Below are 13,361 nucleotides of genomic sequence, written 5' to 3'. Positions count from 1 at the left end.
AGTCTGGTGGATACACAGCTGATAGTCCTACTGAATAGACTGTTAGCTGCTTTTTTCTTGCCATAATACAAATTCTAAGTAAAGAAAAACGAGTGGCCATCATTACTTTAAGAAATGAAGGTCAGTCAGTCCGAAAAATTGGGCAAACTTTGAAAGTGTCCCCAAGTGCAGTTGCAAAAACCATCAAGTGCTACAAAGAAGCTGGCTCACATGAGGACCGCCCCAGGAAAGGAAGACCAAGAGTCACCTCTGCTTCTGAGGATAAGTTTATCCAAGTCACCAGCCTCAGAAATCACAGGTTAACAGCAGCTCAGAATAGAGACCAGGTCAATGTCACACAGAGTTCTAGCAGCAGACACATCTCTACAACACCTGTTAAGAGGAGACTTTGTGCAGCAGGCCTTCATGGTAAAATAGCTGCTAGGAAACCACTGCTAAGGACAGGAAACAAGCAGAAGAGACTTGTTTGGGATAAAGAACACAAGGAATGGACATTAGACCAGTGGAAATCTGTGCTTTGGTCTGATGAGTCCAAATTTGAGATCTTTGGTTGCAACCACCGTGTCTTTGTGCGACGCAGAAAAGGTGAACGGATGGACTCTACATGCCTGGTTCCCACCGTGAAGCATGGAGGAGGAGGTGTGATGGTGTGGGGGTGCTTTGCTGGTGACACTGTTGGGGATTTATTCAAAATTGATGGCATACTGAACCAGCATGGCTACCAAAGCATCTTGCAGCGGCATGCTATTCCATCCGGTTTGCGTTTAGTTGGACCATCATTTATTTTTCAACAGGGCAATGACCCCAAACACACCTCCAGGCTGTGTAAGGGCTATTTGACCAAGAAGGAGAGTGATGGGGTGCTACGCCAGATGATCTGGCCTCCACAGTCACCAGACCTGAACCCAATTGATATCGTTTGGGGTGAGCTGGACCGCAGAGTGAAGGCAAAAGGGCCAACAAGTGCTAAGCATCTCTGGGAACTCCTTCAAGATTGTTGGAAGACCATTTCCGGTGACTACCTCTTGAAGCTCATCAAGAGAATGCCAAGAGTGTGCAAAGCAGTCATCAAAGCAAAAGGTGGCTACTTTGAAGAACCTAGAATATAAGACATATTTTCAGTTGTTTCACACTTTTTTGTTAAGTATATAATTTCACATGTGTTCATTCATAGTTTTGATGCCTTCAGTGTGAATGTACAATTTTCATAGTCATGAAAATACAGAAAAATCTTTAAATGAGAAGGTGTGTCCAAACTTTTGGTCTGTACTGTACCTGATTGATTGCTAACGAGTTAAATTTGTGTTAGAGCTAAGCAAAATACTTCCCTATATATTGAGACCTAGCTGGGGCAGGGGGCATTCATGCATATTTTTTCTAAGTGCCATATATTTTCAAAGTGCCAGGGCAGTTACACATGGCAGTTGGACAGGGCAGGAGACAGGTAAGACATGCAAGACAATTAAACACACTTGCTTCCAGGTCATCTGATTTGCAAACGGTGTTCACCATTTATATTTGCCATTTACGTTCTGGCTGCTACAATCATCCACTTTCACCGTTCTCTCACAAACTCTGCACATTTCATCCATATTAACCCCTCTCTCCTCTCTTCTCCTATGTACAGCTCTCATGCTTTCTTCACAGTATTAAACCGCACTGATCCATTCATTCCCACCATACAATACAATAAATGCTCTCACAAATCACTCAACCATCTGCTCACTCTCTATGTTCCTTCTCATAGTCGCAGGTGATGTTTCTCCTAATCCACGACCTTCTTGTAATAATAAGACTAACTCCTTCCCTGCTACACTCAGAAACCCTGCTAACCTCATTAATATTCCTTGCATGCCTTCTGTTTCTTTTAATTGTGGCCTTTGGAACATGCGGTCAGCATGTAATAAACTCTCCTACATCCATGACTTTTTCCTTTCAAATTCCCGTAACCTTCTGGCTCTCACTAAAACCTGGATACAGCAGTCGGACACCACCAGCGCTCTCTCATATGGTGGCCTACATTTCTCTCATACCCTGAGACCTAACAACAGATTAGGTGGAGGTGTTGGTCTGCTCCTTTCAACAAAATGTACTTTTCAGGTTATCCCCCCAGTACCCTCCCTCATCTTCCCTTATTTTTAGGCCCACACAGTCAGACTCTACCAGCCCTTCTCCCTGCGAGTGGCAGTTGTGTATCGCCCTCTGGGCCCTTCCCGTCAGTTCCTGGATCACTTTGCCACCTGGCTTCCAAACTTTTTATCCTGCAAAATCTCCACTCTCATCATGGAGGACTTTAACATCCCCATTGGCGATCCCCTCTCCCCATCTGCCGCTCATCTTTTATCGCTAACTTCCTCCTTTAGCCTTTCACAGCTTACTAACTCTCCTATACAATAATCCTAAATGCCTCTTTGACACTTCTCATTCTCTCCTTAATCAAACAGCACAGGCCCCGACCACCGACCTCAGCGCTGACGATCTGGCCAATTATTTCAAAGAAAAAATTGACCCTATCCGACAGGAAATTTTCTCCTAATCCCCTAATGTTATGCATGCTCCTCCCTCCTACATTGCATCTTGCTCACTTTCTGACTTCGGACCAGTCACGCAAGAAGAAGTGATCAGGCTCCTTGCATCTTCTTACCCTGCTACCTGCACCAGTGACCCTATTCCCTCAAATCTCCTTCAGTCTCTTTCCCCTGCTGTCACCACTCACCTATCTAAAATATTTAATCTCTCATCTGGTATTTTCCCCTTCTCTTTTAAAATGCCAGCATAAATCCATTCCTTAAAAAAATCAACCCTCGACCAGAACTGCGCTACTAACTACAGACCTGTCTCCAATCTTCCCTTTATCTCTAAACTCCTGGAACGCTTGGTCCACTCACGTCTGATCCGCTATCTCTCAGATAAATTTCTTCTTGACCCTTTACAATCTGGTTTCCGATCTTTACATTCTACTGAAACTGCCCTCACTAAAGTCTCTAATGATCTACTAACAGCTAAATCTATTGGTCACTACTGCCTGATGATTCTCCTGGATCTCTCTGCAGCATTTGACACTGTGGATCACCAGCTCCTCCTCACTATGCTCCGCTCTATTGGCCTCAAGGACACTGTTCTCTCTTGGTTCTCCTCCTATCTCTCTGACCGATTCTTCACTGAGTCTTTTACTGGCTCCTCTTCCTCTCCCCTTCCCCTTACTGTCGGGGTTCCTCAAGGATCAGTCCTAGGCCCCCCCTCCTTTTCTCCTTGTACACCGCCCCTATTGGACAAACAATCAGTAGATTCGGTTTTCAGTACCATCTCTATGCTGATGACACCCAATTATACACCTCTGCTCCGGACATCACCCCTGCATTACTACAAAATACCAGTGAATGTCTTTCCGCTTTCTCTAACATCATGTCCTCCCTCTATCTAAAACTGAATCTGTCAAAAATTGAACTCCTCGTGTTTTCTCCCTCCACTAACCTACCTGTGCCCGATATTGCCATTTCCGTTTGTGGCTCCACCATTACTCCCCAGTAGCAAGCCCATTGCCTTGGGGTCATCTTTGATTCAGATCTTTCCTTCACTCCCTACATCCGACCACTCACCCGCTCATGTCATCCACGCCTCAAAAACATCTCCAGAATTAGACCTTTCTTATCTTTGACTCTGCAAAAACTCTTACTGTAGCTCTTATTCATTCTCGTCTGGACTATTGCAACTCTCTACTAATCGGTCTCCCGCTTACTAAACTCTCCTCTCTCCAATCCGTCCTGAACGCAGCAGCCAGGATCATATTCCTCGCCAACCGCTACACCGATGCCTCTTCCCTAGGACAGTCATTGCACTGGTTGCCCATCCAATACAGAGTTCAATATAAACATATCACTATCACCCACAAAGCTCTCCACGGTTCAGCACCACTCTACATCTCCTCCCTCGTCTCAGTCTACTCCCCGGCCCGTGCCCTCCGTTCTGCTAATGGCTTAAAACTAAAATCCTCCATAATCCGAACCTCCCATTCCTGTCTCCAATATTTCTCACGTGCTGCGCCAATTCTTTAGAATGCACTACCCAGGACAATTTAATTAATTCCCAATACCCACAGTTTTAAGTGTGCCCTTAAAACCAATTTCTTTAGACTGGTTTATAGCCTCAACATACTTATATAACTGTCCTAGTTTGGCCCATACAAAAATTTTCTTAAAAATTATGTTCATACCATCCATGCACTTAATAGTCTCTGTGTCTGGACTGTACACATACTGTCTGGTGACCAGTTCATATAGCGTTATGTACATACCCTGTTTAGTATATTATGGCTGGATTATACCATACAAGTACATTTTACCTTTTGTGTCTCCCGTATTTCCTCATAGACTGTAAGCTTGCGAGCAGGGACCTCACTCGATATCTGAGTCATGCTTATTCTGTAATGTATTTATTGTCTGTACAAGTCCCCCCTAAAATTGTAAAGTGCTGCGTAATATGTTGGCGCTATAAAAATAAAAATGATTATTAACTACTGCCGCTCCTGTATCACATGTCAAAGACTGGGGAAGTCAGGCCTTGTTTCATAAAGTTCCCCTGATCCCTTTGCCGGTGATAGAGGAGCTTTACTACTGTGGACATTGTTGGGCCACTGGCCATCCCCAGCAGCTCTGGAAGATGGTTCATCCTTTACTGTGGTAGACTATGCTACCCAATACTTGGAGGCAGTGGCTCTGTCCTCAATTGTGACCGATAACGTGGCAGATGCTCTTTTGGCCAAATTTTCTCGAGTAGGATTTCTCAGGGGACTCAACTCATGTCTCATTTGGTGCATTAGAACGTGGTGCAGGCCTAGGCCCAGGAGCGGGTGTATGAAGTGGGTCAGAAAGTGTAAGTCTTAGTCCCAATGACCCAGAACAAGCTTCAGGCGGCCTGGGAAAGTCCATACCTTGTGCATCAGTGCCTCAATGATGTGAATTACATGGTTGTCATTGTCCACGCCAAGAAGAGGTAGGAGGTCTTCCATGTCAACATGATGAAAGCTCAAAATATCAGGCAAGCCTGTGTTCTTCCTGTGTGTCACCTTCCTGACAAAGGTGACAGTCAAGTCCTGGTGGATTTCCTAGCAGCAGCCTGGAACTGTGGGTCTATTGAGGATGTGGAATTCAGCTCGCAGCTATCCATAGACTAGAGGTCCCAGCTGCAGGAGGTATTCTAGCTCTTCCTGACCATCTTCACTGGTATACCAGGGAACACACAGCAATCCATTCACCAGGTAGAGACAAGGAGTCACCCCCTAGTCCATCAACCTGCATACTGTGTTTCCCTAAAAGTGCAAAAGGACATCAAAAGGGAGATAGACAAAATGTTATGCCTGGGGATGATCCAAAAGTGTGTGGGCCTCGCCTGTAGTCCTGGTCCTGAAAAAAGACTGGACAACCTGGTTCTGCATGGACTATAAGAGGATAAATGCCATCACAGCCCCCTGATGCGTACCCAGTGCCACGCATCGATGAGCTGCTGGATTTGACAATCATGGACTTGAGTCAGGGTTACTGGCAGATTCCACTGTCCAAGGAGGCACCTTCATCACCTCATTTGGGCTATATAAAACCCTTGTCATGTCCTTTGGCATGAGAAATGCTCCTGCCACTTTCCAGCGATTGGTCAACCAGCTGCTTGAGGGACTAGATGAGTTTGTTATCGCTTACCTGGATGACACTGCCATCTTCAGTCCCACCTGGGACACCTGGAGCAGGTGCTCAGGCAGATCTGGTTTGACTATAAAGCCAGGAAAATGTTAAATAGGCATGACAGAGGTGCAGTAACTCAGTCACCGAGTAGGTGGCTGAATTCTGAAGCTAGAGCCTAGGAAGGTCAATGCTAATGCCTCCAGACCTACCCCCAAGACCAAGAAGCAGGTGATATCCTTCTTGGCTACAGTAGGGTACTATAGGAAGTTTGTCTTCAACTATAGTGCCCTTGCAAAGCCTCTGATGGACCTCACCAAAAAGAAGCTACAACTGTTAACTGGACTGCTGTGAGCGGTTCTTCGCAGTGTTGAAAGCTACCCTTGCAAGTTCCCCAGTTCTGCAAGTCCTGAACTTTACCCGGCAGTTTTTAGTTCAAACAGATGCATGTGCACTTTGCCTAGGTCTCATGCTCAGCCAAGTAAACAGGCTGGGGGAAGAGCATACAATGATGTTCCTCAGCCGCAAGCTTCTGACCCATGAAGTGGCCTATGCCACTGTGGAGTAGGAGTGTCTCGCTATAGTGGGGGCCCTGTGCAAGTTGCAGCCCCACATACACGGATGCAACTTCACTATAGTGACTGATCACAACCTTCTCAGCTGGCCGTACCGGGTGGCTAGTGACAATGGTAAACTATTGCAGTGGAGCTTGACTCTACAGCAGTACGACTTCACCATTCACCACAAGAAGGGTAGGCAACATGGCAAAGCTGACGTTTTTTCCTGCCAGGGGGAGGCCAGAGAGATGATCTTAGGAGACGATCTGTAAATAGTTCTCCCATGCCATCTTTAAAAGTGGGAGATATTATAGATATAATTATAAAATCTATGAAGTTCTCATATTAACATTGAAGTATGGACTGAATGGAGCAAAGTCTGGCTGCATGACCTCCAGATGACCCTTAACTGCAGCTGAGACTCCCCTAGCTGGGAACAGGTATTTAAAGGGGATTATCTGATAGATAACAGACACCATTCCATTTCTCTTCTCTTTCAGAAGAATGTGGGAGTCAACAGATTTATGGCCTGTGGGAATGCCCTATGGCCCTGGCCTTCCTGTTTACAGAAAACTGCAGACTGCTTTGTTCTTCATCCAAATTATGAATATTGGAGTTTTTATGAACAGCACAGGTCCTAAAGTTATGCAAGTCATATTTTCGGAATCATGACAAAGTGGCGAAAGTAACGCATTGTCTTACGTCACTGGGCGGTGACCATAACACATTCAAATTAAATATCAGTCAGGTGGATGATGCTATCCATACCATGTTTCCTATGTATATAAAGGTAAACTCGTGATAGGAAACATGACAGTAATATCTCCCACCTGGGACCTCCAGGGGCGAAGATATTGTAGAATTTGACAATATCATAATTTTCTAAGATTGAGCCACATCATATGGTTTTCTGAAGACCAGCCCTATTGTGAGTCACCAGAGTGGAGCTATGTGGGTGTAATTTATTTTAGTAAAAGCAAATGCCAAATTATAATCTTTGTCATTCCTGTGAGATGCAAATTACTGTAGTCCTGTTGCCTCCCAAAACTGAAGATCTCACCTTCATAAAAGCCAGAGCCAACCCATACCAACATACCATGGTTTATCGATTGTTTAAATGTGGCAATGGCCTTTTGACAGAGCATATTTTGCTTCCAATTCCTTAATTATTCACTGTCACTCTAGATTCTCCTGCAGTGCAGATGAATTGATGATTACAGCACAGTGACTCGGTGGTTAGCACTGTATTGTGGCTCGGTGGTTCGAACTGTTACTTGGCATTGCTGGGGTCCTAGGTTAAAATTCCCCCGAGGGGGGGAATTTGTATGTTCTTCCTGTCTTTGCTAGGGTTTCCGATCAGTGCTGCGGTTTCTTCCCATAGTCAGGACATATTGAATTGAAATTGTGAGCCCTAATAGGGACAGTGATGGCTATGTCTGTACAGCGCTGTGAAATTAATGGTGCTATATAAGCGAGTAAAATAAATACAGTAATAAGAAGCAAGGTTTGTGGGGACTGTCAAAAGAATTTCTCTTTATCAATGGAAGACTGGAAACATCTAAGTTTGGATCAAAGGTTTATTCTTGTATGCAAAGAGACAGTCTCTGATCACCTCAACGAAGATGGCAGCAGGAGTGTCTGCCTAAGGCTACAGCCCCACTATCAGTATTTGGTCAGTATTTTTTCTCGGGAGTGGGAGCCAAAACCAGGATTGGGTGATAAATGCAGAATTGGTGACTTGTTTCTATTAGACCTTTTCTCTGATTGTTCCTCAGTTGGCTTTGGCTCCCACTCCTGAGAAAAAACACTGACCGAATACTGATAGTGGGGCCGTACATGAGGAAGTATGTCTGTCTGACACTAAAAACTTGCTATAAGCTATATTTGCACATTGTCTTATGATTTAGATTTCCGTTTAGTAATCAATTCCGTCTTTAGCTATGCATGAATCATTTAGGCATTAGCTATAGTTAAACCTCTTAGTAAAAGCATATGTTGAATATATTCTAAAAACCTTATCATTTAAGACCATATACCGTATTTTTCAGACTTTAAGATGCATGTTTCCCTCCTAACTATTGGAGGAAAGTGGGGGGTGCGTCTTATAGTCCGGATGTACCTGCTGTGGATGGAGGGGGGAGCGGGAGTGGCAGAGGAGTGCATAACAGAAAGCAGGATCCGGCTGCTGCAGCCAACACTGTGCCCGCTGTTTAAGAAAGTGAATATTCACTGCTTCCCAAGCCCATAGTCCCACCCACCTCTATGTCCTGCCAGCGCCGAGAGATGGATGGGATTATGGGCGTGAGAGCAGTGAATATTAATTTTCCTTAATAGCGGGCACACTGTTAGCCGCAGCAGCTGCTCAGCGATCACATGTGGCCGCTATTAAAGAGAATGAATATTCACTGCTCTCCATGGGCATGGGGAGCACTGAATATTCATTCGCTTTAATATCGGCACGCGTGATCGCCTAGCAGCTGCATGAGCCGTCGGCTAACAGTGTGCCTGCTATTACGGAAAATTAATATTCATTGCTACCCACGCCCACAGTCCAGTGCGTGGGGAGCAGTGAAAATTCCGGTAGCTGACCTCAGTGTGTGAGGGCCATATATACCAGGATGGAGGGGGGCATGTATACCAGGATAGGGGGGGGTCATATATAACAGCATGGAGGGCCATGTGTACCAGGATGGGGATAGGTGCCATGTATACCAGGGTGGGGATGGGAAGCCATGTATACCAGGATGGGGATGGAGAGCTATGTAAACTGCTCCAAAAAATAAAGGAAGCACTAAAATACCACATCCTGGATATCACTGAATGAAATATTCCTGTTGCAAATCTTTATTCATTACATAATGGATTGCGTTGAGAACAATAAAACATAAAAATGATCAATGTAAATCAAAATTAATATCCCATGGAGGTCTGAACTTGGAATGATACTCAAAATCACAGTGCAAAATCAAACAATAGGCTGATCCAACTTCAGTGGAGATGCCTCAAGACAAGGAAATAATGCTCAGTAGTGTGCGTGACCTCCACGTGCCTGTATGACCTCCCTACGCCGCCTGGGCATGCTCCTGATGAGGCTGAGTATTGTGTGTGGCCTCCACGTGCCTGTATGACCTCCCTACAACGCCTGGGCATGCTCCTGATGAGGCTGAGTAGTGTGCGTGACCTCCACGTGCCTGTATGACCTCCCTACGCCACCTGGGCATGCTCCTGATGAGGCTGAGTATTGTGCGTGACCTCCACGTGCCTGTATGACCTCCCTACAACGCCTGGGCATGCTCCTGATGAGGCTGAGTATTGTGTGTGGCCTCCACGTGCCTGTATGACCTCCCTACAACGCCTGGGCATGCTCCTGATGAGGCTGAGTATTGTGCGTGACCTCCACGTGCCTGTATGACCTCCCTACGCCGCCTGGGCATGCTCCTGATGAGACAGCGGATGTTCTCCTGAGGGCTCTCCTCCCAGACCTGGACTAAAGCATCAGTCAACTCCTGGAGACATGATGTCCCAGATGCTCTCGATTGGATTCAGGTCTGGGGGAACGGGTAGACCAGGTCTGGCCAAAGTAGCAATGCCTTTATCATGCAGGAACTGCTGACACACTTCAGCCACATGAGGTTTGGCATTGTCCTGCATAAGGAGGAACCCAGGGCCCACTGCATCTGCATATGGTCTCACAATGGGTCTGAGGATCTCATCCCAGTACCTCATGGCAGTCAGGCTACCTCTGGCGAGCTCATGGAAGGCTGTGCGGACCTCCAAAGAAATGCCACCCCACACCATTACTGACCCACTGCCAAACCGATCATGCTGGAGGATGTTGCAGGCAGCAGAACGTTCTCCACGGCATCTCCAGACTGTCACATGTGCTCAGTGTGAACCTACCCTCATCCATGAAGAGCACATTGCGCTAATGTGGAATCTGCCAATCTTGGTGTTCTCTGGCAAATGCCAATCGCCCTGCACGGTGTTGGGCTGTAAGCAGACACAGCTACCCTTCTTGCCACAGCTCATGTGAATTCACAGTATCCTATAGATTGCACGGATAGAATTTCTCTTGCGGAGACTAGCGTTTCAGCAAGAGAAATTGACATGCTGCGGTTTGTGAAGATACACCACATGTCCGTCTCCGCGGGTGAGACACATAGAGGGCATGGGATTTCTTGAAATCCCATCCACTATGCTCTAACATCTGGTCAATGCGGATTGCACGAAGCGCAAATACGACATTCCTGACCGTGTGCACATAGCCAAAGAGTGAGAATAATGACAAAATGCAAAAGTGACCAAAACAACAGCCAAAAAGGATGAGAACAGAGAAATGGTCTGTGGTCACCCCCTGCAGAACCGCTCCTTTATAGGGGGTATCGTGCTAATTGCCGATCATTTCTACCGTTTTTCGATTCCATTTGCACAACAGCAGGAGAAATGGATTCACAATCAGTGTCGCTTCATAACTGGACAGGTAGATTTCACAGACGTGTGATTGACTTGGAGTTAAAAAATACAATGCAAGTGTTCCCTTTATTTTTTGAGCAGTGTATATCCGGATGGGTGGCCACGTATACTTGGATGGGGATTGGGGACTATGTATACCAGAACGGGAATAGAGGCCACGTATATCAGGATGGGAAGGGCCATATATTATATATACACACACCAGGATGGGGGATATTACTACAGAATTGGGGGACATTACCCCTATAACAATGTCAGCAACAGATTCCCCCCCCCCATAACAGGGCATCATGACCACATATTTTGCTTCAATTTTTTTCTATTTTCCTCCTCTAAAACCTAGGTGTGTCTTCTGGTCCGGTGAGTCTTATAGTCCAATAAATATGGTAATTAATAATAATCAAAATTCTTACATCAGGGACATATCAGCCTCAATGCTCACAAAGTAAACAAGGCTCTTCTTTATGGCCAAAATAATTTTCTCAGAGAATCCTGGTCACATCTGTCGTCAGGTGATTATAATTTGGGTGTTTGGCAGATCAAGACTAATTCTATGAAAGTAGTTTTGGCCTTACAGCATTTCCCCATCCTGAAAAGAATACAGTTTCTTATTGGTGTGAATTCTGTAAAAGTAAAGATTTGTTAAACATTACCAAACATAGATCAAAGAAACTTCTCTACTGTGTGACTTTTTTGATGCTTACTAAGACCTGAGCCATCTGTAAAGCTTTTCTCACACACTGAACATGAATACGGCTTCTCTCCTGTGTGAATTCGCTCATGTATAACAAGACCCGATTTATCGATAAAGCATTTTCCACATAGTGAACATGAATATGGTTTCTCTCCACTGTGACTTCTTTCATGTCTAACAAGATTTTGTTTAACTGTAAAGCATTTCCTACAAAGTGAACACGAATACGGCTTCTCTCCTGTGTGTTTTCTCTCATGACTAACAAGATTTGATTTACTTATAAAACATTTCCCACATAGTGAACAGGAATACGGCTTCTCCCCTGTGTGGCTTCTCTCATGAATGCTAAGACTTGTTCTATATGTAAAGCATTTCCCACATTCTGAACATGAATACGGCTTCTCTCCTGAATGAATTCTATTGTGAGAAACAAGACTGGACTTTTCTTTAAAACATTTCCCACATTCTGAACATGAATACTGCCTCTCTCCAGTGTGAATTTTCTGATGTGTAAGTAGATAAGATTTATTTTTAAAGCATTTTCCACATTCTGAACATGAACTTGGCTTCTCTCTTGTGTGAATTTTCTGATGAATGACAAGATTTGATTTTGTCGTGAAAAATTTCCCACATTCGTTACATGAATATGGTTTCTCTCCTGTATGCGTTCGCTCATGTGCAACAAGACCTGAATGAGATACAAAACGTTTTCCACATACTGAACATGGAAACTGCTTTTCTCCTGTGTGGCTTCTCTCATGTATACCAAGACTTGTTCTATCTTTAAAGCACATCCCACATTCTGAACATGAATACGGCTTCTCTCCTGTGTGAATTCTTCCATGTGAAATAAGACTTGTTTTATCTTTAAAGCACTTCCCACATTCTGAACATGAATACGGCTTCTCTCCTGTGTGAATTTTCTGGTGTGTAATAAGATTTGATTTCTTGATAAAACATTTACCACATTCAGAACATGAATATGGTTTCTCCCCCGTATGAATTTTCTGATGTGTGACAAGATTAAATTTATTTCTAAAACAATTCCCACACTCAGAACACGAATAAGGTTTCTCACCTGTGTGAATTCTCTCATGTCTAACAAGATCTGATTTAGTTATAAAACATTTCCCACATACAGAACATGGAAATGGCTTCTCCCCTGTGTGGCTTCTCTCATGTATAATAAGACTTGTTCTATTTGTAAAGCATTTTCCACATTCTGCACACGAATATGGATTCTCTACCGTGTGAATTTTCTGATGATTAACAAGAATTTTTTTAGTTGTAAAAAATTTCCCACATTCAGAACATGAATACGACTTCTCTCCTGTGTGACTTTTCTCATGTTTTAGAAGATGTGGTTTATCTGGAAAGCACTTCCCACATTTTGAGCAGGTGAACGGTTTCTCCACTGGGAGAATTCCTTCAGTCTGTGAGTGAGCGGGAGAAGATTCTTCATTATTAAAGGAATTCTCTGTACTGGGAAATCCTGGATGTACATTAAGTGTAACAAGCTTTGTTCCTGAGGAGCGCTGCATGATATCTTTATCTTCTACTTTATAATTTAGAGATAACACACAGATTTCCTCTGAAATCCTACTGGAGTTTTCTGTTAAAATTAAAGAAACATTTCACAAATATGTTTAAAACCATAAAATAAGACAAACTTATAAACAATCATATTAAGGGGATAAACTGTTATTGTACAACCACTTCCTAATTGCCTCAGTGTGAAGTGTAAAATAATAATATTTATTTAATTTATTTTTTTACAGCACACTAAAGGCACATAATAATAGTGGACAACTCCTTTAACTGCTTCAGGACGGACAAAAACAGTTTGCACATCCGCGCGCAATGTGTAAAATTATTAAATCAAAATGCCGCTGTCAATTCAAATTTGTTAGAAAGTGGGGAACAAATTCTAAGTGGTAGATGTATTTTAGCGGTACTAGGGTTCAT

The 13,361-nt window shown here is 44.0% G+C and overlaps 1 protein-coding gene across 2 annotated transcripts in view; it reads right to left on the bottom strand.

Moving 5' to 3' along the window:
* Nucleotides 1-9,044: 9,044 nt before the first annotated feature.
* LOC141266104 (uncharacterized) overlaps nt 9,045-13,361 on the bottom strand; it is a 113,791-nt gene continuing 109,474 nt past the window's right edge. Inside the window, exon 5 of one of the 2 annotated variants that reach the window (XM_073680039.1) lies at nt 9,045-12,765. In XM_073680039.1, the coding sequence (XP_073536140.1) occupies nt 11,366-12,765 (1,400 nt within the window). In that variant the 3' untranslated portion in view covers nt 9,045-11,365. Of the gene's footprint in view, nt 13,009-13,361 lie in introns of both variants that reach the window. The other variant, XM_073680038.1, reaches the window with a different exon arrangement.

This window comes from Phyllobates terribilis, unplaced genomic scaffold, assembly GCF_046119375.1.
Source record: "Phyllobates terribilis strain yellow unplaced genomic scaffold, ASM4611937v1 Scaffold_4__5_contigs__length_816908805, whole genome shotgun sequence".
Lineage (NCBI taxonomy): Eukaryota > Metazoa > Chordata > Amphibia > Anura > Dendrobatidae > Phyllobates > Phyllobates terribilis.
This window is presented reverse-complemented; position numbering and strand designations above follow the sequence as displayed.